Source organism: Aquarana catesbeiana, linkage group LG05, assembly GCF_042186555.1.
Source record: "Aquarana catesbeiana isolate 2022-GZ linkage group LG05, ASM4218655v1, whole genome shotgun sequence".
Classification (NCBI taxonomy): domain Eukaryota; kingdom Metazoa; phylum Chordata; class Amphibia; order Anura; family Ranidae; genus Aquarana; species Aquarana catesbeiana.
In genome coordinates, this window is record NC_133328.1 from 241,146,499 (window position 1) to 241,173,101 (window position 26,603).

Sequence of the window (26,603 nt, forward strand, 5' to 3'; positions counted from 1 at the left end):
TAATGTTAGGAGGAATTAGAAGAGCCACGTTTGGCACAGAAAGATGTCTGACCATCAGGAACAAGTAGATTAATTTGGGACTGAAGTGCTTGGCCAAAAAATGGCCAGGAAATGAAAGAGGCTACACTCCGATGGAGGACATATAGAGGATGATAGTGGGGAGTGTATGCTCATGGACATGGGCACTGGCCAAGGAACAGGCTGGAGAGAAAGATGGTCAGGTAGGGCTGTAAACATACCGTGAGAGACATAGCAGGAGGCTGGGTTGTATTCTGCTGAATATACCCCTCCTTGGAAAAATGTGTATCCCTTTATACCCCAATGGATGAATGGAAATGGAAATGGGTAGATAGGCCTGAAAATACTACTGTATAGTCAAAATGTGATATTTGCCTGTAAATACACACACCCCAAATGCAAAATGGAATGCCAACAATTGCAGCTATATAAATTGCCAAAATAATGCTATTTGAGCGTTCAGATAATCTGAGACGTTAAAAAAAAAAAAAAAATTTAAAAAAAAAAACATTTTCATATTTTTGCATAATAAATATGTTTCACACACACTGGATATAAAAAAGTCTACACACCCCTGTTAAAATGTCAGGTTTCTGTGATGTAAAAAAAAATAAATAAATAATGAGGCAAAGATAAATCATTTCAGAAATTTTTCCAGCTTTAATGTGACCTATAAACTGGACAACTCAGTTAAAGCGGAGTTCCACCCTAAAGTGGAACTTCTGCTCATCGGATTCCTCCACCCCCTCCGGTGCCTCAATACAGGTATCTGCACCCACTTCCGGGCATAGCTAGCCGCAGCTAGCCGCAAATGCCCGCCCACCCCCCCCCCCGTTGTGTTCTGGGAAGCACACAGTTCCCACAACACAACGGGGACCAGTGTAGAAGCGCAGCGCGACTCGCGCATGAGCAGTAGGGAACTGGGCAGTGAAGCCGCAACGCTTCACTTCCCGATTCCCTGACCGAGGATGGCAGCGGGGGCAGCCGGGAGACGAGCGATCGATCGGCTTCGGCTGCCGACATCGCTGGACCCTGGGACAGGTAAGTGTCCATTTATTAAAAGTCAGCAGCTGCAGTATTTGTAGCTGCTGGCTTTTAATATTTTTGTTTAAGGTGGAGCTCCGCTTTAAACAACAGACTGAAAGCAGAACTCTGGGATTTTCAACCACCACACACACACACACACACACACACACACACACACACACACCACTAAACAGTGATTACATTTGTTACATTTCTGATTGAATTTTCAGGAAGTCAGCTTTGTGATTCAAAAAATGCATTATCTTTTCTGGCAGGGAGGATCTCTTAGAACAGTGATTGCATCATATCCTCTTCTCTATAACTGTAATCATCCTACATTTCCCATGAATCCTTGGGATTGAAGTGAATGTGGGAGGTGCACTAGGCTTGTACATGTAAATGTGAACTCGCCCACTTCAACATAAATCATACCCCTCATTCTGCAGCCAGCAAGCCACGGTATGATAGGTTATAGCCTTATAATTGCAAAGCATTTTAATACAAATGCAAATTAGTATAATATTAATTTAATGCATTTAAGAAATACATTTAAATTAAATTAATAAATGTAATGCATTTAATATAAATACAAACCAGTGCAGCATATCAGTGTCCACCAGTGCCGAAAGTCAGGGACCACCAGTGCCAAAATGTCAGGGACCACCAGTGCCGAATGTCAGGGACCACCAGTGCCGAATGTCAGGGACCACCAGTGCCGAATGTCAGGGACCACCAGTGCCGAATGTCAGGGACCACCAGTGCCGAATGTCAGGGACCACCAGTGCCGAATGTCAGGGACCACCAGTGCCGAATGTCAGGGACCACCAGTGCCGAATGTCAGGGACCACCAGTGCCGAATGTCAGGGACCACCAGTGCCGAATGTCAGGTAATGCCGAATGTCAGGTGCCGCTTGTCAGGGACCACCAGTGCCGCTTGTCAGGGACGACCAGTGCAAAGCCGGAATTATCAGAAATCACTTTTATGACACAGTGGGGATGCCCCACTGTGTCAGGTATTGTATATGAGAACACTGATTGCTGATGCCCCGCCTGCCGCCGCTATTATGATTGACAGCGCACTGTTCCTATACAGGTGGGAGGCGGACATCAGCGATCGGTGTTCACATATACAATACCTGACACTGCGGGAGATCCCCGCTGTGTCATTCAATTACTGATGAAAATACCCGCTCTGCACGGAGATAGCAGCGAGTGGTGACTGGCAGGAGCAAAGGAGGAGCGGGAGGGGAAGGAGGAGGAGGGCGGGACAGACCGGGGGCTGTGAGACCCCCTCCGCCCACAACATGTCTGCTTCCTCCCTGCTCGCTTTCAGAGGACCAAAACGGGGTGTGTCAGACCTCTGGCTGAGCTGAGAAGAGAGATAACAGCCAGCAGTCTTACAAACAGGAAGTCACCAAGCAATAACGGTTTTTCAGCAAGTTCAGCAGCCTATTACAGAGGAACTACAGAGCTCAGAATAACATGGATGGCAAAGTTGGTGGAGGTAGGAGATCAGCAACAAGGACATGGAAAAAACATTTGGTCGGAGTTCTGTTTGAAATCTTTTAGGTGGAGGGAAGTAAAAATTAAAAGCTAAAAATAACATAAGTGTGTACACCCTTAAACTAATACTTTGTTGGAGCACCTTTTCACTTTATTACAGCACTCAGTCTTTTTGGGTATGAGTCTATCAGCATTGAACATCTTGACTTGGCAATATTTGCCCACTTTGCAAAAACACTCCAAATCTGTCAGATTGCGAGGGCATCTCCTGTACACAGCCCTCTTCAGTTCCCCCGGCTGATTTTCAATCGGATTCAGGTCTAGGCTCTGGCTGGGCCATTCCAAAACTTTAATCTTCTTCTGGTGAAACCATTACTTTGTTGAATTGGATGTATGCTTTGGGTCGTTGTCATGCTGAAATATGAAGTTCCTGTTCAGCTTTCTAGCAGAAGCCTGAAGGTTTTGTGCCAATATTGACTCGTATTTGGCACTGTTCATAAGACCCTCTAGACCAGCTAAAGAAAAACAGCCCCAAAGCATGATGCTGCCACCCCCATGCTTCACTGTGGGTGTGGTGTTCTTTTGGTGATATGCAGTGTTGTTTTTGCGCCAAACATATCTTTTGGAATTATGGCCAAAAAAATACAACCTTGGCTTCATCAGACCAAAACACATTTTGCCACATGCTTTTGGGAGACTTCAGATGTGTTTTTAAGCTTGGATGCTTTTCTTCGTAAGAAAAGGCTTTCGTCTTGCCACTCTAACCCATAGCCCAAACATGAAGAACGTGGGAGATTGTTGTCACATGTACCACACAGCCAGATATTCCCGCAGCTCCTTTAATGTTGCTGTAGGCATCTTGGCAGCCTCCCTGACCTCCCTGTTTTCTTCTCGTCTTTACATAAATTTTGGAGGGACGTCCAGTTCTTGGTAATGTCACTGTTGTGCCATATTTTCTCCACTTGATGATGACTGTCTTCACTGTGTTCCATGGTATATCTAATGCTTTGGAAATTCTTTTGTACCCTTCTCCTGACTGATACCTTTTAACAATGGGATCCCTCTGATGCTTTGGAAGCTTTCTGCGGACCATGGCTTTTGCTGTCGGATCCGGCTAAGAAAATGTCAGGAAAGACCTACTAGAACAGCTGAACCTTATTTGGGGTTAATCAGAGGCACTTTAAATGATGGCAGGTGTGTACTGACTCCTATTCAACATGAGTTTGAATGTGATTGCTTAATTCTAAACACAGCTACATCCCCAGTTATAAGAGGGTGTGCACACTTATGCAACCACATTCTTTTATTTTTACTCTCCCCCCCAAAAAAAGATTTCAGTTTGTTTTTCAAATGAGTCGTACAGTTTATAGGTCACATTAAAAAGGTGGAAAAAGTTCTGAAATTATTTATGTCTTTATTTAAATCACAGAAACCTGACGTTTTAACAGGGGTGAGTAGACTTTTTATATCTATTGTGTATGTATATAAAATATTTTTTTTAACTAACCTGGCCCAAAATCCACAGTTGTATACAAGCCTTGAATGGATCCACATCTTACATAAGGTAGACCAGAGCCATCTGTTGTAAACAAAATTACGTCATCCCCTAAATGTTGACGGAACAATTTTGTGAGGTGACGAAGATAGTCGTAATCACAAGTAAAGTAGCTTCCGTACTCATTTTCAACCTGGTAAATAACAAAATGCATTAAAAGAATTCATAGACAATCTGTTCATGGATGTTAGATTCAACAACTAAATATAAAAAGAACTTTAAAATATGCCAATGACAAAGTTTTTTTTTTTTACCTGAACAGTAATGATTGGACCACCATTTTGATAAAGAAGAGGTTTTATCTTGGGAAGGAATACACTCATCCAGTTATCCACAGCCTGGAGATAATCTTAAAAAAAATCAAAAATATTAATTTGTTAAACTTGGGGACTTTTTATAAAACATTTGTTGCACGAACGCAGAAGCATTCGTGCAAGTTGAACAAAATGTCCAGTGTTTTTCCTAAGAGATTAATGCCTGTATCCTCAGCTCCATCTAGTGGCCAAAATGCAGTATATTTGCCTGAACTATCTCAATGAGAAAAGTATACTGCATTGTGGGTACTAAATGAAGCTGATGATACAGGCACTGATCTCTTAGAAAAAATGCAGGACATTTAGTTGAACTTGCATTAACGCTTCTGATAGTTGTGCAACAAATGTTTCATAAATAAAGCTCAAGGTGCGTATAGATATATATTTAAATTAAATTCATTTTAGTGGATCTAGTGGAATGCTTTTGTACATATTTTATGGTCAGGACGAAAAATGCAATATTTTAATATAAATCGTAAATCAATCATTTACCTACTAAAAAAAATGGCATTTTTATTTTTGATCATAAGAAAAAATACATACACAACACTACATTCCATCTAAAGCATAAGTGTGCATAGACATATTTTTTTAAAGTTCTCTTTAAAGTAATTTCATCACAGCCAGAGGAGCTGAAAAGAAAAATAAAAGTATGTTTTTTTTTAACCTTTAAATCTAAGGGGTATTTTTTTTATTTATTTTTTTAAATTAAAAATTTCTTTTACACAAGATTCACAAACCTTTACCCAAGATGCACACATCCAGAAGTATGTGAATAATTGCCACAGGCAGTGAGCAGTGAAGCAGAAGCTTTTCAAGAAAGACTGCTGGAAAAGGTAAGCATATATATATGCAGTCTTCGTTTTGCAGGTGTGTTTTACATACAGGACAACTGTAATTTTTAAAAGCACCATAAACACACAGTACAGACACACCCGAAACGCACTGCAACACATGCATTAAATTCTATATTAAAACGATATGCAAAACCAACCCCTGAAATCTTACATATGCTACAAATATTTTAATGCAGATTTAGGAGTAATTTTCAATATATTAAAGAATATGTAAAACCAACATTTCAAATTCCTGACAAGTGCCTGCTGTATCACATACTTGTATGAAATTCTATCCTGTTCTCTTTGTATTGCTCCCTTTTTGTGAAATCCCTGGTGTTCCAGTCAGTCCCTCTGCTCTCCTAATAAAATGTGACCACACTAGGCATTACAGATCAGCATGGCCAGTTCTCTAGCTGTGCTGAGAACTCAACCTGCTCTCCTCAAATGATCAGACTTGTCCTGACATGCTCCTCCGGCACAGCCATTCACTGGGTAGCTCAGTGTCCTGCTGTTTCTTCACCCCCACCTCTCTATGCAGCTGAGATTAAAGGGAATGTGATCACTTATAATAAAAGGGAAAAAGGTACTTACAATGTTTTTTATATCTATACATTAAAGATTTTGCCTTTCGCTTCAATTTGAAAACGAATGGCTTGTTTTGCAAGGTGAGGGTTTACAATCACTTTAAGTCTGCAGCTTACACAAAATAATATCTGGTGATCCCACAACAATGGTCCTCGTTTCTATCACAGGGTGCTCTATCCCCATCCCCCAGATATGCTCCTGCATTGTCTCCTGTTCACACAGGCTTTCAAGGGAAAGTACAACAGATGGTAATGGTTGTAAACAGTAAAAAATGTGGTTACATTTTACTGTTTACAACTTTAGAAATGTTATGCACATTTGGTATCTGTGAGTTTAAGGCCCAGTTTTTCTATTTATTCTTTGATTTCACAGACAAGCATTGTAAATGTCCAAGAAGATATGAAAATGGGGCTTTCAGGCATCAGATCTCATCAACTTCCTTTTGCCTGAAACAAAGAAAGTCGAGGAAGTACTGCAACTATGCTAAAATGAGACACTCAAGTTACATTTATCCGAGTTTGTGCAATCCACGGACGTCAAAATCCAGCCAGGATATAGTACCTTCCGCTCTCTACTGGAATAGTATCTTCCTCTCTCTGGGTAGTACCTTCGGTTTTTGGGGGGAATGGTGCCCCATTAACCAGTGTCAGTAGATTAAAAAAGCTCCCCTAAACCCAATAGTGGTGTCTGCTGGAATAATTATAGACCCCCCCAGTGTGATCATCCAGCTACAAAATCCAAGAAGGAATGAGTACACAGCTAGAAGCAATACTAGAGAGGAGGAGTAATCAAACCCTAATGGGCACTTAACTGTGTGCAGACTTCATGTCCGTTGGTGCTTTTCCTTTACGCTATACAGCCACCATAGGGCAAGAAATCACGCTGGCCGATAGTGCCCGTTAAAATTTGCTGGGTGCTGGGACGCTCTGCTCCCCTTCTGCATTCAGCAAGAAAGCCCTGCCATGCCAATGGCAATCAGGGGATATAGTTTGGGAGCGGTGTTAAAAGTTTGTTCAAGATAAAAAAAAAAATTAAAAAAAAAAGGGAAGTAGCATTTACTGGCTAGTTATATTTAAAAATGAAAAATGTATTACAAAGAGTAAAATTTTGAAATGTTAAATGGCTCTCAAAAACTATACAATTTACAGCTGATGAGTTAGATGAAAAAAAATTGCCATTTTGCAACTCTGATGTGAGCAGAATAGAATGCAATGTAAAAACTAAACAATAAAAAATAAAAATTAACACATGAAATAATGAAAAGACTTTTTAAAAATAAATAGTAATAGTAATGTTGAAGGATTCAGGATACCTGGATCAGAAGACCGGAGAACAATAGACTTCTTTGCTAAAAGCCAAGGAGGTAATCCTCCCTGCAAGAAAACAAAGGAATGTTTAGTGATAAAAGTATTTGTTCAGAAAGGTCACCCATGCATGACCGAATATTTCTTTCCAATATATTTTATTAGTCAGATTACACTGTACTATACAATAAGGGGTACATAAAAATCACAAAATGTGCTAGGTTACTTCAGGACATAGCATTCTCAAAATATATAGGAATGTTTATCCATAAGACAAAAGAATAGAAGAAGAAAGGAAATAAGAAAAAAAAAACAACATTTTAAGCCATACAATCCAGGGGTACTTAGACTCAACATATTAAGCATCACCCATCAATTAAAGAATCCAGGGCTTTCACGTTTTCTCAAATAGTGCAATTTTTGCGGTTTAAGATAGCAGAGAGACATTTGCCAACATGACCTAATATTTGTAAGCAATTCAACCAGTATTACTTACAAAAATCAGTCTGTGTAGAGTGACACTAAACTCCCTTTTTATAAAATAAATGCAATAAGTAGAATGTACTGCACCTAGCTTTCTTTTCCTCTGCTTCATCTCTCAAATGCAAGCTTTTTCAGGTATTCTCAGACTTCCTTGTTGTAGGGTGGCTGAGTTTGTTCTCCATGCCACCATTGTGCATGTGAACATAGCCACCCTCTTCTGCTTGCACCCAAGATGGACTACACATCTACGTGCAAACACATCCAGCTCTATGGAAAGTGGAGTGCACATAGAGCAGAGCATGTGTACAGAAGAAACCGCTCTGCTCGTTCTACACTAGTAGCTACCAGGTCTATATTTGGAGGATAGGGAGTCTGCACAAAACAAAAAACAAAAAAAAGACACCAGAAAAACAAGGGTAAGACATTTTTTTTAACAAAAAAATTAAAAAATAAAGAGAGTTTAATTTCATATTAAGAAAAAGAAAAATCTCTACAATAAAAAAAAAAAAAAAATTAAAAAAAATAAAAAAAAGTAAGAAGAAGAACAACCCCATCGCCTCAACTCAGCCACAATTAACCGCTTCAGCCTCAGAAGATTTTACCCCCCTTCCTGAGCAGAGCACTTTTTACAATTTGTCACTGCATCCTTTTAACTGACAATTGCCTGGTAATGCAATGCTGTACCCAAACGAAATTTGCGTCCTTTTTTTTCCCACAAATAGAGCTTTCTTTTGGTGGTATTTGATTACCTTGGTGGTTTTAATTTTTTGCGCTATAAACAAAAAAAAGAGCGACAATTTAAAAAAAAAAAAAAAAAAAACCCCACACTATTTTTTACAGTTTGCTATAATAAATATCCCCAAAAATGTTTTTTAAATAAACACATTTCTTCATCAGTTTAGGCCAATATATATTCATCAACATATTTTTGGTAAAATGATCGGTTTGCACAAAAGTTATAGCGACTACAAACTATGGGAAAGATGTATGGCATTTTTTTTTCACTAGTAATGATGGTGATCTGTGATTTTTGGCGGTACTGCGACATTGCAGCAGACAGATTGGACCCTTTTGACACATTTTTGGGACCATTGACATTTTTACAGCGATGAGTGCTATAAAAATGCACCAATTACTGTGTAAATGTCACTGGCAGGGAAGGGGTTAAAACTGGGGGGGCAATCAAGGGGTTAACTGTATTCCCTAGTTAGCGTTTCCAACTGTATAGGGATAGGACTGACTGGGGGAGGAGACGTATCGCTGTTGCTACTTAGTAGGAACAAACAATATGTTTCCTCTCCCCTGACAGAACAGGGATTTGTGTGTGCTCTCGTGACCGTGATCGCGGGTAGTAGCATCGGTCCCCTGCCGAGCAGTGGGCGCACCTCCTGGCAGCTCTTAAAGGGAACAATGTACCTATAGGTATATAGATTTCACCCAGCAGAGCCATTCTGTCGACGTATATCAGCGCGAGCCAGTCGACAAGGGGTTAAATGCTGTTTAGGTTGGAGAGAAAAGTCAAGATGAGTGCAATGAATATCTGGTTATAGCGAAGGTGAATTGTCATTTGTCGCACTGCCCATTTTTCTTACAATAAACCACTTTAATTAGATGTCATCTAGTTAAAAAATATATAAGAACACATTACCAACATTAAAAAAAAGGTTCCATATGTCCGCTAAACATCACTGCTAATTTTATTACAATCTAAACTAAAACCGCCTACTACACATCTTAAGAGACATCTCAAAAGATTCAAGATCAGGGAGTAACCTAGGAACAGCAAAGTATTTTGCAAGATTAGTCAACATTTGCATTGCTATAGCTAGTAGTAATTACCATATTTATCAGCGTATAACACACACCCCAATTTAAGAGGGAAGTTTCAGGAAAAAAAAACCTTTTTTTTTTTTTAAATAAACCACTTTGAACCTAAATAGTGGTCAGTGAGCATCAAAGCAGCCCGATTAGTGCCCATCTGCAGCCTGGTCTGTGCCCATCTCCCCCATCAATGCAGCTCACCATCTCTTATAGGAAAGCACCGAGCCGTCATCGGTTTACTCGGCTCTCAGTCGGCAGTCACATACACAGTCCCGCCTCCGGCATCGGACCAGCTCCTGTGATAGACAGAACACTGGTTCAATGCCGGTGGCGGAGGCGGGACTGTGTGTGTGACATGCGGGCCAAGTGAGAGCAGAGTTCGAGCCAAGTGGAGAGGAGATGACGGCTCTGTGAATTCTGGCGGCACTCTTCCCCCTCTGAGGTACACTATCGGCGTACAACGCGCACGCAAAATTTTCCCCCTATTTTCAGGGGAAAGAAAGTGCATGTTATACGCCGATAAATACGGTAGTCATATTCAACTAGACTTGTTCTGTAACGCTGAAGATGTTTTACAGCTTTCCAAGCCACTTCTAAACGACCATCAGGAAACATACTGAAGAAATAGCTTGGATAAGTTACAAAACATCTTCAACATTACAAAACAAGTCCAGAAGACTGTGACTAACTCCCAATAGTTATGCCATGACCAATTGAGACCCTTCACAGATTACATTGCTGTGATAATACGTTTTGTCCACACAGACTGTTTTAAAAGCTAACTCCATCTTTCTGACCAGGTTTCATGTTACACCCATATTTAGGGTCTAATATAAAACATGGTTATCATTCTATTCCAGCCCCTACTTACATATTTTCCCCTGCTGCCTCCACATACATACACATACACATACACACACATACAAACCTGCACATCAGGGGCGAGTGAACTGATCAGAGGGTCCCACCGAACTGGATTTCCACCAGATCATTCTGTACACAGGCAGAATGGCAATCTGCCTATGTAAACAAGGCAGATTACCGTTAACCCTTTGATCGCCCTTCCATAAATATATCCCATAGTTTGTAGACACTATAACTTTTCCGCAAACCAATCAATATACGCTTATTGGTACTTTTGTTTACCAAAAATATGTAGCAATATTGGCCTAAACCGACAAAGAAATTTGAAATTTGGCTACGTTTTAGAGCAGAAAGTAAAAAAATGTTTTTTGTTTTTTTTTCAAAACGGCCATTTGTTTTTTGTTTATAGCGCAAAAAAAGAAAAAAAAAACAAAAACGCAGAGGTGATCAAAAACCACCAAAAGAAAGCTTTATTTGTTTGGGGAAAAAAAAACAAGCATACATTTTATTTGGATACAGCGATGCACGACCTCGCAATTGTCAGTTAAAGTAATGCAGTGCCATATCGCAAAAAATTGCCTGGTCATGAAGGCGGAGTAAGTCTTCCCGGAGCTGAAGTAGTTAGTTAAAGTGATCATACACAATATAGAGGCTGGAATAAATAGTTAATTCTCTGTGTTTGCTGATGATACAAAGCTAAGCAGAACCTCACAACAGACTATGGCAAGTATACAAGACGACCTAGTTTGAATAGAAAGTTAAGCAGTTATATGGCAGATGAGATTTAATCTTGTTAAATGTAAAGTAATGCACTTGAGAGATAATATGCAAGTTACACGCTAGGGGGAGAACTTCTGGGGCAATCTAGCATGGAAAAGGGCCTGGGGGGTCCCAGTAGATAACTCATGCAATGCCAAGCTGCAGTAAGCACATCATGCATTGAAAAGGGTATTTATAAAACTATAATTCTACCAATTTCCAAAACTCAGGTTAGGCCACATCTTGGGTACGCTGTCCAATTCTGGTCATCAGTCCTTAGAAAGGATGTCCTTGAATTGTAGAGAGTCCAGAGAAGGGCAATAAAGCTAGTAGGGGGGCTGGAAAACGTCAGTTATGAGAAACGACTACAATAAATCACCATATGCTTCCTGGATAAGAGGTGCTTAAAAGCGATATTAAAGCCTTGTTTTGTGTTTTGTTAAATAACAAACATGTTATACTTACCTGCTCTGTGCAATGGTTTTGCACAGAACAGCCCAGATCCTCCTCTTCTCAGATCCCACGCCAGTGCTCCTGGCTCCTCCTTCCTGCCAGGTGCCCCCACAGCAGCTTGCACATGGAGCCACTGCTGGGCCCTGTCTCCTGATTGGCTAACTGGCTGTGACTGACAGCAGCGGGAGTCAATGGCTCCTGCTGCTACCAAAAGCCAATCAGGAGCGCTAGTCCCCAAAGAGGCAAGGCTCTCGTGGACATCCCTAAATCGAAAAAGGACTTGAGTATTAAGTGGCGGGCTGCTGCACACAGGTTTTTTTACCTTCATGCATAGAAGAGAAGGAAAAAAACCTTGTGCCTTTACAACAACTTTAAGATGGGATATGACCGCAAGATTCATAGGTAAATGAAGTTCACCATGCGGAGGCACCCATGGCGCCTCTAGCTCAAAGTATATTCCCAATCTTTTAGGTTGAGGACATTGGGGGACATCTTATGAAGAGGTTCTTCAGGGGACAGCCCAGGGTTAAAAGGTAGTAAGTATTGCAGTACAAGATTTTTTTTTCAAACCTCTAACACTTTACTGCTTACTTTTGTACTATTTAAGAATATTCACTGGACTTGAACTGTTTAAATTGTAATAAAAACTGGGAAAAATGGGAGGCATTCCAAAATTCAGAATGAAAGTTTGAAATGATTCCAAGCCTTTTGAGGTTTGTTTATGCATTAGGATTGTCAACATAATTGGAGAAAGTTGATGCTTAACACCGTTGTACAGAAAAATGCCTTGACCCAAATCTTAAAAATAAACAAATTACCATGTCCCATTCTGCACATATGTAGGGACCTGCTCTCAGTATCACTAACAATCCAATTTCATTAGCCAACTTCAAAAAAGTTTCAATATCATGATCTCCAGAAAAATCAAAGACACCAGGCTTCGGCTCATGAAAGTTCCATGGTACATACCTGGATTGACAAATAAATAGATATTAGCACTTACAGCACCAGTAAAAGTATATACAAGCTCTTTATAAAAACGATTATACCACTCATAAGTCTGCATTTCAAAATACGGATCACTGAATAGAACCCCAGGAAAAAAAAAAAACTTTTTTTTTTACTTTTGATTGGTCATAGTGGTTGAACTACATCTGGATGTGTGTTGGGGATCCAAAAAAAAAACAAAATCAAATTTTTTGTCATCCCAAATACTATTAGCTGTAATCTTCTGGCGGTTGTACAGTAAAGGATGGTGTGCTTTAATTTCCCCCATCCTCCCCTCTTGTCCATTTACAAAACATCTTGTATTTTGTTCACGGTATACAAGGCATTCTGTGAATGGACAAGGGATGGAGGGCAGTGGTATATTTAGGATTTGTGCTGCCTAAACTCGTGCACCCCCTAATTTAAATATGACCCACCCCTTCCTGTTTAAGACCCGTTGTGTCTGTCAGCAAATACATATTTTTTATAGCATAATATATATATATATATATATATATATATATATATATATATACACACACACACACACACATATATATACACATACAGGAAAATATATGCATAGAAAATGAAATAGTATTTATTAATATATAATTCATTTATAGCTTAGAGCATAATATTAAATGGTAGTAACCGTGTAAAAGTCAGCCACATGAATCCATATATCACATAATAGGTATATAAGAAATCATGATTGTTACAGAATAATATAGTAAAACAAGGTAAAAATGATAAAATTATCCCATATAGCGTATATCATGAAAGCATCAGAATGGCTCGATGCGTTTCGTGGAACTCTCCACTCAGGAGCAGATGCTGGTAGTATCTGGAATTAATAAGGTTCAACTATTGGTAAGGGGTCTCGAATAACAGAAGAGTGGGGGGGGGAATAAAGAAAAAGAAAAAAGGAACAAAATACATATGGGGATAAAAACATCCACCCCCACTTACAGATCACCTACGGGTCTGGCTGAGAGCGGCCAATAATGTCTAAACCGCCGGCAACAAAAGAGAGTACACCCCTAAGTGAAAATGTCCAAATTGTGCCCAATTAGCCATTTTCCCTCCCTGGTGTCATGTGACTCCTTAGTGTTACAAGGTCTCAGGTGTGAATGGGGAGCAGGTGTGTTAAATTTGGTGTTATCGCTCTCATACTGGTTACTGGAAGTTTAACATGGTAAAGAACTCTCCGAGGATCTTAAAAAAATAATTGTTGCTCTACATAAAGATGGCCTAGGCTATAAGAAGATTGCCAAGACCCTAAAACTGAACTGCAGCATGGTGGCCAAGACCATACATGGTGGTCGGCCTGTCAGTGCACAGACCATACACCGCACACTGCATAAAATTGGTCTGCATGGCTGTCATCCCAGAAGGAAGATGATGCATAAGAAAGCCCCCAAACAGTTTGCTGAAGACAAGCAGACTAGGGACATGTATTACTGGAATCATGTCCTGTGGTCTGACGAGACCAAGATAAACGTATTTGGTTCAGATAGTTTCAAGCGTGTGTGGTGGCAACCATGTGAGGAGTACAAAAAAAAAAAAAGGGTATCTTGCCTACAGTCAAACATGGTGGTGGGAGTGTCATGGTCTAGGACTACATGAGTGCTGCCGGCACTGGGGAGCTACAGTTTATTGAGGGAACCATGAATGCCAACAGATACTGTGCAGGGATGTGCAGTCAGTGGAGGAAGGTGAGGCAGAACAAAAAAAAAAAATAAATAAACACACACAACTTCGAGGGTCATAGCTCGTTGACCTGGGGTCACATATAATTTGGGGGGTAGGTAGCTGAAGTCATACCCCACCACTGGTAGAAAATTTGGGGCTCCGATCTATGGTTCCAGAGATACAGGGCTCCTTGTGCAGCCTGTCAGAAGCTACATACAGAGCGGACAGTTTAAATACAAGCTGGCACACTCTGTTTGCACCAGACTGAGAGGATGAGCTCACAGTGCCTCTCCTCACTTCTTGTCAGAGGCACTGAGCTCAATGGACAGCTTGGAGTCTTGGACCAATGGTAAAGTATCATGGGCCCCAGCTGTCCAATAAAAATGCTGCAGTGGAGGCTGCCCTCTCACTGCAGTGTCATAGAAGGGGGATGTGTCTAAAAGACAAATGCTCCCTTCCAGCCCAGCCCTCTTAACTAGAAGGAAAAAAACGTGTTTATATGTACTGTAAAAGATCTCCCCACAATCCCATGTTTTTCTCACACAGTTAAGAGGGAGACTGAGAATCTGCTGCTGCTGAAAAGGTACAAGCTAAATCATACATTATGATATATATATGTTATAATAGAATATATTATTTACTGTGAAATTACTGGTTGGAAGTTATAACTTCAAACTTCAGTAATTTGTCCGTTAAAGCGGAGCTCCGCCGAAATTATTATTTTTTTTTTTTTAAGTCAGCAGCTACAAATACTGCATCTGCTGACTTTTAAAATATGGACAATTACCTGTCCAGGGCGCCCGCGATGTCCTCACCCGAAGCCGATCTGTCCCTCGGCTCTTGGGTAGAGGCGCCGCCATCTTCGGTAAGGGAATCAGGAAGTGAAGTCTTGCGGCTTCACAGCATAGTTTCCTACTGCGCATACGTGTCCTCACTGGTCCCTGCTGTCTTCTGGGACCTGTGTGTCTCCCAGAAGAGAGCGGGGTGGACGGAGGAGGGGCCCGACATTGCTTAGATCACTGCGGAGCCTGCGGGAGGAACATAAGCGGTATTTCCATTTTTGGGTGGAACTCCGCTTTAAGTCACCTGCTTGAGTACAGTTTTTGAAAATATAGTAAAATTACCTTAGAAACAATATATAATAATTATTTGTATATTACTTATGGTAATTAACCCCTTGCCACCCAGGCCAATTCTAACACTTCTCTCCTACATGTAAAAATCATCTTTTTTTGCTAGAAAATTACTCAGAACCCCCAAACATATATATTGTTTTAGCAGACATCCTAAGGAATAAAATAGTGGTCATTGCAACTTTTTATGTTACACGGTATTTACGCAGCAATTTTTCAAACGCATTTTTTTTTGGAAAGAAACTTTTCATGAATAATAATAATAATAATTTAAAAAAAAGTTAGCCAGATTTTTTTGTATACTATGAAAGTTGATGTTACTCTGAGGAAATAGATACTTAATATGTCATGCTTTAAAATTGCACACACTTGTGGAACGGCTCCAAAACTTCAGTACTTAAAAATCTCCATAGGCGACACTTCAAAATTTTTTACAAGTCACATGTTTAGAGGTAGAGGAGGTCTAGCGCTAGCATTATTGTTCTCGCTCCAACGTTCGTGTATGTAACCTGTGTGTATCTGGCTGTAATATTAGCAAGTGCCTCACCAGCCACTGACCTCACCGCACGTCTCTGGTTCTGTGACACAGGGGCGGATCCAGAGTCTAGTCTCAGGAGGGGCACTGCCAGAAAAATAGGATTTTTATAACAACTTACCTGTAAAATCTCACGGGACACAGAGCCATATTATTAATTATATGGGTTATAGCCACCTTCAGGCGCTGGACACTGGCATACCCAATACAGGAAGTTCACTCCCTATATAACCACTCCTCCTACCAAGAGTACCTCAGTTTTTGTAGCAAAGCAATATATCTAAAACCCAAAAAGAGGGGCGGGACCTCTGTGTCCCGTGATGTACTCCAAGAAAAAGATTTTACAGGTAAGCTGTTTAAAAAAATCCTATTTTTTTTATCGTACATCACGGGGCCATTGTATTAACTATATGGGACGTCCCATAGCAATGCTATTTGAGGGGAGCGAGACACAATCTGTAGGGCACCCCCAGACTTGAGAACCTATACTGCTGCCTGCAGCACACTGCACCCAAAGGCGATATGCTCATGCCTTTTTACATCCACCTGATAAAACTTGGTGAATGTATGTACTGAAGGCCTTACAGATCTAAGCCATGGAGGCCTGGTGACGCACTGCCCAAGAAGCACTAACCGCCCTGGTAGAGTGCCAAATCCACTTAGTGACAGTGGATTTCGATGCTGCCTGTCCTTTCTTAGGACCTTCTGGCAGTATAAATAAGACATCAGTCTTCCGTATCTGAGCAGTCGTCTTTAACCGCTTGCCGACCATCCGCCGCAGTTGTACTGCGGCAGAATGGCACAGGCAGGCGAACTGCCGTCATGTTACGTCGGGCGTGCTACCGGATTCGATCAGGAACCGATCAATCCCCAGGCCCATGAAATCTGGCCTGGACCTGGTGATCGGTCCTGACGAATGTCGTGTAAATGTAAACACTGACAGGGGAGGTGATGTCCTCTTTCCTCGTGTCGGTCATTTTGTTCCAGACCGAGAGGAGAGAGCAATGAAAAGTGAGTTGCACCAACACTACACTGACACCAGGTCACATAGGCACACAATTCACCCCCCGATCACCCCCCCCCCCAGTTAACCCCTTCACCACCTGTCACTGTGTCACCCAATGCAGCATTCAGATTTTTTTTGTACTGGTGTCATTAGTGACACTAATCAGTGTTAGGGTAATTAGTATTAGGCTCAGATAGACCCCCCCAATAAAGGTTTAACCCCTTGATTACCCCGTCACCTGTGATCACAGTATAATGCCCTGTACACACGGTCGGACTTTCCGACGGAAAATGTGTGATAGGACCTTGTTGTCGGAAATTGAGTGTAGGCTCCATCACACATTTTCCATAGGAATTTCCGACACACAAAGTTTGAGAGCAGACTATAAAATTTTCCGACAACAAAATCCGTTGTCGGAAATTCTGATCGTGTGTACACAAATCCAACGCACAAAGTGCCACGCATGCTCAGAATAAATTAAGAGACTAAAGCTATTGGCTACTGACCTATTTATAGTCCCGACGTACGTGTTTTACGTCACCGCGTTCAGAACAACTTTGTCGGACCGTGTGTATGCACGACACCAACATCCGTCGGAAAAAATCCATGGATTTTGTTGTCGAAATGTCCGATCAATGTCCGACCGTGTGTACAGGTCATAAGGGTCATAAGTGTCACGGGTGAAGCAGTTTAGCTAGATGTTGTTTTTATAGCATCAGGGCACCCGCCGTATTTTAACCAATAAAGGTTTAACCCCCTGACCACTCGGCGGGTGATCAAGTTAGGTTTTAGCATCAGATAGGGTCTGCGTCGCCCCAATCAGTGTCAGATCAGTGCCAGTACCGCTAACACCAACGCACGCACCATACGCCTCCCTTAGTAGTATAGTGTCTGAACGGTCGATATCTGATCAGATCTATATTAGCGTCCCCAACAGTTTAAGGTTCCCAAAAACGCAGTGTTAGCGGGATCAGCCCAGATACCTGCTAGCACCTGTGTTTAGCCCCTCTGTCCAGCCCAGACCACCCAAGTGCAGTATCAATCGATCACTGTCACTTACAAAACACAACACACATAACAGCGTTATGCAGAGTTTGCAGAGTCAGGCCTGATCCCTGCGAATGCTAACAGTTTTTTTGGTAGTGTTTGAATCAGTCGCTAACAGTCAGGAGCTTTTTTACCTGTGAGTCTCACTAGTGTACCAGTAAATTTAGAGACCAAAATGTCAAATCAAAGGTACACTAGTGAAGAGGCCGCCACGTTTCTGAGCATGACAGATGGTGAAGAGGAAGTCACTCATTTGTCAGATACAGGCTCAGAATACGAACCTGTAGACAGCAGCGGCACCCTGACAGATAGCTCTGACGACAGAGTTGTGGTCCTTGCCAAGGTCAGACGTACCAGACCCCGATCTTCTTCTGCCGTCGTTGAGGTGCAAGAACCACAGGTCCCTCGTATGGAGCAGAGAGCCAGTACTAGCGGCGCTATTCTTTCTGGTGAACTGGCAAGCACCAGCGGCCTATTATATCCTGGTCGTACATCCAGCACTGCAGTAACACTTGGTGACATGGCGAGTCCCATAATTGCAGTTCAAGCTGGCGAGGTGGCTAGCACGAGTAGTGTCCCGCTGCCACAAAGAGGAAGACAAAGACAGGCCCGTCGAGCCCATAGTGCCCTTCCTGCTGCATTCGCCAATCCTAATTGGGAGCCCACCACTTCTGCAGCACCTGTACTTCCATTCACTGGCCAACCTGGAATTCAGGTGGAAAAAGTTGGATTTTACGTCACTTGATTTTTATTCACTGTTTTTCACCGAAGATCTCTTTAGATCTATTGTGGACCAAAGCAATTTATATGCTGGTCAATTCATCACCACTAATCCCCAGCTGACCCTTGCCAGAGATTGGAGACCAATTACGGTCTCCGAATATAAGACCTTCATGGGCCTATCCCTCCTCATGGGTGTAACTAAAAAAACAAAAAAAAAAAAACAAAAAACAAAAAAAAAAACAAAACAAAACAAAAAAAAAAAGAGAGTGAGTTGTGGTCATGTTGGTCCACTGACCCAATTCACCATACGAGCAGATCTTGCGGTTCATGCACTTCAATGATAATGAACTCTGTCATCCTCAGGGTGACCCTGAATTTGATCGGCTCTACAAAATTCGGCCCCTCGTAAACCACTTAAACCAATGTTTTGCAGCCTTATTTACTCCCCATCAAGTTGTCTGCATTGATGAGTCCCTGATTAAGTTTTCTGGCAGCTTGTCATTCAAACAGTATCTTCCTAGCAAGCATGCCAGATACGAGGTCAAGATGAATAAGCTCTGTGACAGGGCCACAGGCTATACATATAGTTTTATGGTTTACGAGGGAAGAGATAGTTACGTAGAGCCAGACAACTGCCCTGACTACATAAGGAGCGCTGGTAAGATTGTGTGGGACTTGGTGTCACCCTTATTCGGAAAGGGGTACCACTTGTATGTGGACAATTATTACACAAGCGTGCCACTTTTTAGTCACTTGTTTGATCAAATTGGCGCATGTGGCACTGTGCGATCTAATCGCTGGGGCTTACCCCAGTGGCTTGTAGATTCCCGTCTTAGGCTGGGGGAGAGAGCCTGCTTGAGATGTAATAATTTGCTCGATGTGAAGTGGAGGGATAATAAGAATGTTTTCATTCTGTCCTCCCTTCACACAGACACGGCTGGCCAAATTCCTACGGCGACTGGTGTTGTGGAGAAACCCCTCTGTGTCCACGAATATAACCTTAATATGGGAGGGGTGGACCTCAACGACCAGTTGTTGGCGCCGTACCCATTTGCCCGTAAGGCCAGACGCTGGTACAAAAAAAGTGTTTGTTAATTTATTTCAATTGGCTTTGCTGAATGCTTTTGTGCTATACAAAGCTTCAGGACGAACTGGATCCTTTCTTAAATTCCAGTAAGAGATCAGAGCCCGTTTCCAGACGGTGCTCTGGCCCTACTTCCCAATGCAAATGCAGTAAGCCGGCTGCATGAGAGGCATTTTCCACATGTCCTCTCTGATACCCCTACCCAAAGAAACTCCCAAAGAAGATATCGTGTCTGTAGAAAGTGCAGATTTAGGCGTGACACACACTTTTATTGTCCCTCCTGTCCTGACCAAGCTGGTCTTTGCATTGGTGACTGTTTCAAACGCTATCACAAACTAGTTGAGTATTAGCGTAGGGTACAGCACCACATAGTCATAGGCACACATACACAGGGTCTCGGAAGATGTGATGGCCATCACATTTTGAGAGACCCTAATCTGCAAAGTTTAGTTTATAGTTTTTTTTACAGTTTTTATAAAAGTGAAAAAAGTGAAGAAAAAAAAAAAAAAACCACACACACACACCAAATAAAAAAGCCAAAAAATAGGATTTTTTAAAACAGCTTACCTGTAAAATCCTTTTCTTTCGAAGGACATCACGGGACACAGAGCCACAGTAATTACTGATGGGTTATATAGGTATCACTGGTGATTGGACACTGGCACACCCTATCAGGAAGTTCAACCCCCTATATAATCCCTCCCCCTTGCAGGGATACCTCAGTTTTGTAGCCAAGCAATATAGTGTATTAGAAGAGGGGCGGGACCTCTGTGTCCCGTGATGTCCTTCGAAAGAAAAGGATTTTACAGGTAAGCTGTTTTAAAAAATCCTATTTTCTTTCTCGAACATCACGGGACACAGAGCCACAGTAATTACTGATGGGATGTCCCAGAGCAATGCTACCTGAGGGGGGGGAACCACGACCAAGTAGGGTGCAATCAGACCTGAGGACCCTGTACCGCTGCCTGCAGCACACTACGCCCAAAGGTGATATCCTCATGCCTTCTCACATCCACCTGATAGAATCTGGTGAATGTATGAACTGAAGACCAGGTTGCGGCCTTGCAGATTTGAGCCATAGAGGCCCGGTGATGCACTGCCCAAGAAGCACCAATAGCCCTTGTGGAATGTGCCCTGATCTGAAACGGAGGAATCTTCTGTTTCAAACCGTAAGCTTGAATGATCAACTGTCGAATCCATTTAGAAATGGTAGCTTTTGACACTGCCTGTCCTCTATTGGGACCCTCTGGCAGCACAAACAAAACATCCGTCTTGCGGATCTGAGTAGTTGCCCCTAGATAGGCCTTAACTGCTCTTACTACATCCAACGAATGTAGAGATCTCTCTTCCGGAGAACAGGGATCTGGAAAAAAAGGAAGGTAGAACAATGTCTTGGTTTAAATGAAAATCAGAAACCACCTTCGGTAAAAAACTAGGATGAGGGCGTAGTATCACTCTATCCTTGTGTATAATCAAATAAGGCTCCTTACAGGAAAGAGCTGCTAATTCTGATACTTTTCTAGCAGAAGAGATGGCCACCAGAAAAATTAATTTCCTTGTCAACAAGACCAAAGGAATCTGACTTATTGGTTCAAAAGGCTGTTTCTGTAACACAGCCAGGACCAAATTCAAGTCCCAGGGGTTTAGGGGCGCTTTAACCGGAGGATTAAGACGCATCACCCCCTGCATAAAGTTTCGGACCAAAGAATGCGAAGCAAGTGGCCGCTGAAATAATACTGATAAAGCAGAAACCTGGCCCTTGATGGTACTCAAGGCCAGCTTCATCTCTAATCCCATCTGTAGAAAATCAAGGATTCTACCTATGACATATTTCCTGGGATGCCAACCTCTGGATTCACACCAGGTTATATAAGCCTTCCAGACTCTATGATAAATCATCCTGGAAGCTGGCTTCCTTGCATTAATCAAGGTAGATATGAAAGGACCTGAGAGCCCACAACTCTTCAGAATGTGGGTCTCAATAGCCAAACCGTCAAATTTAGCGTTTGTAAGGCAGGATGGAACACTGGACCCTGAGATAACAGGTCTGGGTGTACCGGTAGGGTCCACGGGGAACCCACCGTCATCCTTACTATTTCTGCATACCAAGTCCTTCTGGGCCAAGCAGGGGCCACCAGAAGTACCGACTTCCTTTCCTGCCTGATCCTGCGAAGGAGTCGTGGTAGTAGCAGAATAGGCGGGAATGCGTAAATCAGTGAGAACCGATGCCACGGAATCACCAACGCATCCGTCCCGCATGCAAGAGGATCTTTTGTCCTTGCCACAAATCTGTCTATCTTTTTGTTGAATCGGGATGCAAAGAGATCTACATCTGGAACCCCCCATCTTTGGCATATGGCCCAAAAGACGTCGGGATGCAGAGACCATTCCCCTGGAAGTAACTGCTGGCGACTTAGATAGTCCGCCTGCCAATTCTCTATTCCCGGGATGAAAACTGCCGATATGCATGGCACATGCATCTCTGCCCAGACTAAGATCTGGTTTACCTCTTTTTGAGCAGCTCGGCTCCGGGTGCCTCCCTGATGATTGACATAAGCCACTGCTGTGGCATTGTCGGACTGGATCCTGACCGGACAACCCTGTAGCCTGATAGTCCAGGCTTTTAGAGCTAGATGTATCGCCCGGATCTCCAGAATGTTGATGGGTAAGGTCCTCTCTGTCTTGGACCATACCCCTTGGACCGCAGCCTGTTCCAGAACTGCTCCCCAACCTGACAGACTGGCATCTGTTGTTACCACCGTCCAGGTATGAGCCACCAATTGAGGCTCTGACGCACCGCATGCGACAGGTGCATCGGAAAGTCTAATGCCTGAACCTTCTTGTTCCAGGTCGACAGAATACTGTGCTGCAGCATTCTTGAGTGAAACTGAGCATAGGGAACTGCTTCGAATGAAGACACCATCTTCCCTAGTAGCCTCATACAAAGGCGGACTGAGGGACCCTTCTTGGTCCTTACTGTCAGAATCAGCTCTCTCAAAGCAGTGATCTTTGCCTAGGGTAGAAATATTTTCTCCTGGCTTGTATCTATAATCAGACCTAAATACTCCAGTCTTCTTACTGGTTTTAGGAAAGACTTTTCTAAGTTGAGGATCCAACCCAGGTGTTCTAGATACCTGACCGTGGTCAAGTTTCCATTCAAAGAGGCTACCGACCGGTCTATCAAGAGCAGGTCGTCTAGGTATGCTATGACAGCTATACCCTGAGCCCTTAATCTGGCCAGAGGAGGAGCCAAGATCTTTGTGAACACTCGAGGTGCAGTGGCTATCCCGAAAGGCAGAGCCACAAACTGGAAATGGCGCCCTCCTACCTCGAAGCGCAGAAACTTCTGATGAGCAGGAAAAATGGGCACATGCAGATATGCATCTCTGATGTCTATTGATGCCAGAAATTCTCCTCCCTGCAGGGTGGGAACTACTGTTCGAATTGATTCCATGCGGAAGGATTGAATCCTTAGGAATCCGTTCAGATCCCTTAAGTCCAAAATGGGCCTGACATCCCCATTTGGCTTTTGGACCGTAAAAAGGTTGGAATAGAAGCCCAATCCCTGGTCCTTTGCGGGAACTATCATAATGACCTCCTGCGACAAAAGTCGCTCTAACGCTAGAAGGAGCGACTGCTTCTTCTCTGGGTCTCTGGGAACATTTGATCTGAGGAACCGAGGAGAAGGGAATTCCTGAAACTCCAGCTTGTACCCTAAGGTTACCGTGGAGACTACCCATCTGTCCTGGAAGTCCTCGTGCCAGAGCTCTGAGAACTGTCGCAGTCTTCCCCCCACTTGAGTGAGCGGGGGCGCCCCCTCATGCAGAGGTCTTAGTGTTTTGCCTAGTAGGCTTCTTTCCCCAGGACTTCTTTTGTCCCTGGGGTTGACTCTTGTCTCTGGACCCCGATGGAGGCGGCCGTCGAGACTGCCTGGAGGCTGAAGCCCCCGGCGCTGGAGAAAGAGTCCATTTGAGAGAGGGACGCTTACTCTTCTTCTTGACAGGTAAGAGAGTGCTTTTCCCACAAGAGATTCTCTTGATATAGTTATCCAAGTCCTCTCCAAACAACCTTGCACCACGAAATGGAAACCCAGCCAGTAGCTTCTTACATGGTGCTTCGGCTGACCAATTTTTCAACCATAGGATTCTACGTATATGCAACAACCCCAGTGAAAGACGGGAGGTTTGCACGATAGAATCTCTAATGGCGTCAACCACAAAGCATAAGGCCGCTGGAAGGTTAGCAAACCCCTGGGCCTGCTGTTCAGGTAATACTTTGATGACCTGCTTAACATGGTCTCTTAAGTATTGACAGACTCCAATCGCTGCTACTGCAGGTTGAGCCACTGATCCTGCTAAGGAGAAAACATCCTTCAATAGGGATTCCATCCTTTTATCTACAGGATCCCTGAGCATCTGAGCATTGTCTACAGGACAAGTCAGGCTATTATTTACGGAGGAAATGGCGGCATCAATAGCCGGTATTCCCCACATTTTAATAAACTTTTCTTCCATCGGATAAAGTGTTGAAAACTTTCTCGGCGGAAAAAAACGTTTGTCTGGGTGATCCCACTCAGAATAAATAAGCTTTTCAAGTAAAGTATGAACAGGAAAAGCATGTGCTGCTTGGAAAGGTTTCAGTGACCCCAAAGCAGAAGAGGATTCTTTAGCAGTTTCAGGTATGCGCAACTTAAATGTGGAGCGGACCAATCCAGTGAGGATCTGCACTAAGACTTTCTCCTCTTGGGAAGTCGCAGAAGGTCCCTCTCCACCTGAATCCTCCGAAGAGGAATCATCCATCCCATCCCGATCCTCTGAAAGGGATTCATCTCCTTTATCCCAGAACTCCTCTGTCTGAGGGTCTTGGGGAACAGAGGAAAGCCTAGTGCGTTTTCTTCCACTGAGTGAAGACGTAATCACGGCCATTAATCTGTCCTCTAGACCATTAATGGTTGAGGAAAAAACCTCTTGTGTAATATATACAGGGGCTGAAGTGCCAGAAGCAGGTGTAGCCCCTGACCCCGATGGCTCTCCCTGGCTAGCCGTCCCTGGCCCATCTTTAGGGGGGGGGAGGATGCTGCCGACAGGGGGCCCTCAGAACCTGAACAAGATCCCCTAGTGTCTCTGGTTCCTGGGGTGCTTGAACCTCTTCTACCCATAGTGCAAAGCAACAAGGTGTGAGGTATACAAATAAACACTGCCCGCTGAGCGATGTAGTCTGGCTAAAAGCCTTGCTACCCAATGCTCAGTCTGGTGTTACTTCAGTAAATGCTGCCTAGGAGAATGCCTGTGTCCCACCTTACATGCGACCGTCAGCTCTGTGTCTCTCAGAAGGCTGAGTGCACCTGTACAGAGTGCCTTTAATAGCCTGCAGCTGGCCTGAGTGGGAGTCTAAACACTCTGTGCTAACATCCCGCCCCCTCCTCTACCGCCCCCCCCCTCGAGTTTTGAAAAAAACTAGCGCTTCCCGCACTGCCGACTCTCCTGTCATGCTTCTGGAGAAAAGGCTGGGGATGGGGGGGGGGAAGGAGGGAGACTGGTAACAAGATCTGCCTGAACGGCTATCTTCAGAGATGGTGGCCATTAGGCCGCAGAGCCCGGGTGGTATAACCACTTTCTAGACCCCTGTGGCCCCTCTCTAGCCTGGGGGGAACATTCAAACATGAGAAATCCCCCTTTCCACCTTACCTGCTTGCAGCCTGCTTTGAGATGCTGGGACATAATCAGCACTGAACACCTGAGACAGTCAGTCAGCATGTGTAGGTTTGTGCTCTTGGCAGCCCCCGGTGGTCACAATAGGCATAGCATGCATTTACCTTAAAGGAGAAAAGCCACTAGAACTCAAAAATTCTGTGGAATCTCCTCTTACCTTATCCAGCCGCAGGGTGCTATTTACACAGACCCAATCTTCACCTCTCACGGTGGGCTCCGTTTGAAAAAACCGTCAGAGACTGGGGCCCCCATCAGTAGGGGGATCCAACAGTTCTGGGACCGTAAAGCACCTCGCCAGAAATTAGGAAGTTTAAAGCCATTTTCTGATCTGCGGGGTCCAGCTTTCTAAAAAGAGAAGCATTACGGTAAAACCTCGTTTCTTCAGACACGAGGCCCGGGTACCATTCAATTCGGCCATGAAAAGACACTTTGAATGGATCCGGTTCGCCTGGCTTGCCCCAGTATAGGATCTTAGGATATTCCCTTTGGAGCTCAGCACAGGACATCTTTACACGTCCATCACCTAAGACACTGGCGTAAAAACTGAGGTATCCCTGCAAGGGGGAGGGATTATATAGGGGGTTGAACTTCCTGATAGGGTGTGCCAGTGTCCAATCACCAGTGATACCTATATAACCCATCAGTAATTACTGTGGCTCTGTGTCCCGTGATGTTCGAGAAAGAAATAGTTGTGGTTGTATTTTTCTTCTCTCTCTTATGTTCACTCTCTAATGTCCGCTCACTATTGTTCTATATCTATCGTTCTCTGTTTTATTTTCACTATGTTTTATTGTATTTGCTTTGCAGGTATGGCAAGTTATACTGTAATGTTTGTTTTATTGTTAACCATCATTTGCTTAGCAGGTACGCCATTTAGGTGCAGCACGGGTTTATTTATCTTGACAGCAACAGCATTTGCTCCTACGATACATAAAGCCTTGACTCCATCGCTGTCGGAGGTGATTTCACCGCCACAGTTAAAAAAAGAGCATATATGGCGAAGCATGGGGCAGGGGTGGAGGAGCGATTTGCTCCTAACATTAGGGGTGGGTGCCCCCATGCTTCGGCATATATTTTTTTTAGGCACAGATTGCGTTAAAAAATGTTTTATTTTACTAGGTTTTATTGTATTTGCTTTGCAGGTATGACAAGTCTTAC

At 43.1% G+C, this 26,603-nt stretch overlaps 1 protein-coding gene across 2 annotated transcripts in view; it reads right to left on the minus strand.

The window, feature by feature from the left end:
- Window positions 1–26,603, minus strand: part of GLB1 (galactosidase beta 1) — a 156,482-nt gene that overhangs the window by 100,481 nt on the left and 29,398 nt on the right. For both annotated transcript variants that reach the window (XM_073630640.1, XM_073630639.1), the window contains exons 3-6: window positions 12,343–12,493; window positions 7,153–7,213; window positions 4,357–4,451; window positions 4,055–4,235 (exon numbers count right to left, since the gene is read on the minus strand). In XM_073630640.1, coding sequence (XP_073486741.1) covers window positions 4,055–4,235; window positions 4,357–4,451; window positions 7,153–7,213; window positions 12,343–12,493 — 488 coding nt within the window. The remainder of the gene's footprint in view (window positions 1–4,054; window positions 4,236–4,356; window positions 4,452–7,152; window positions 7,214–12,342; window positions 12,494–26,603) is intronic.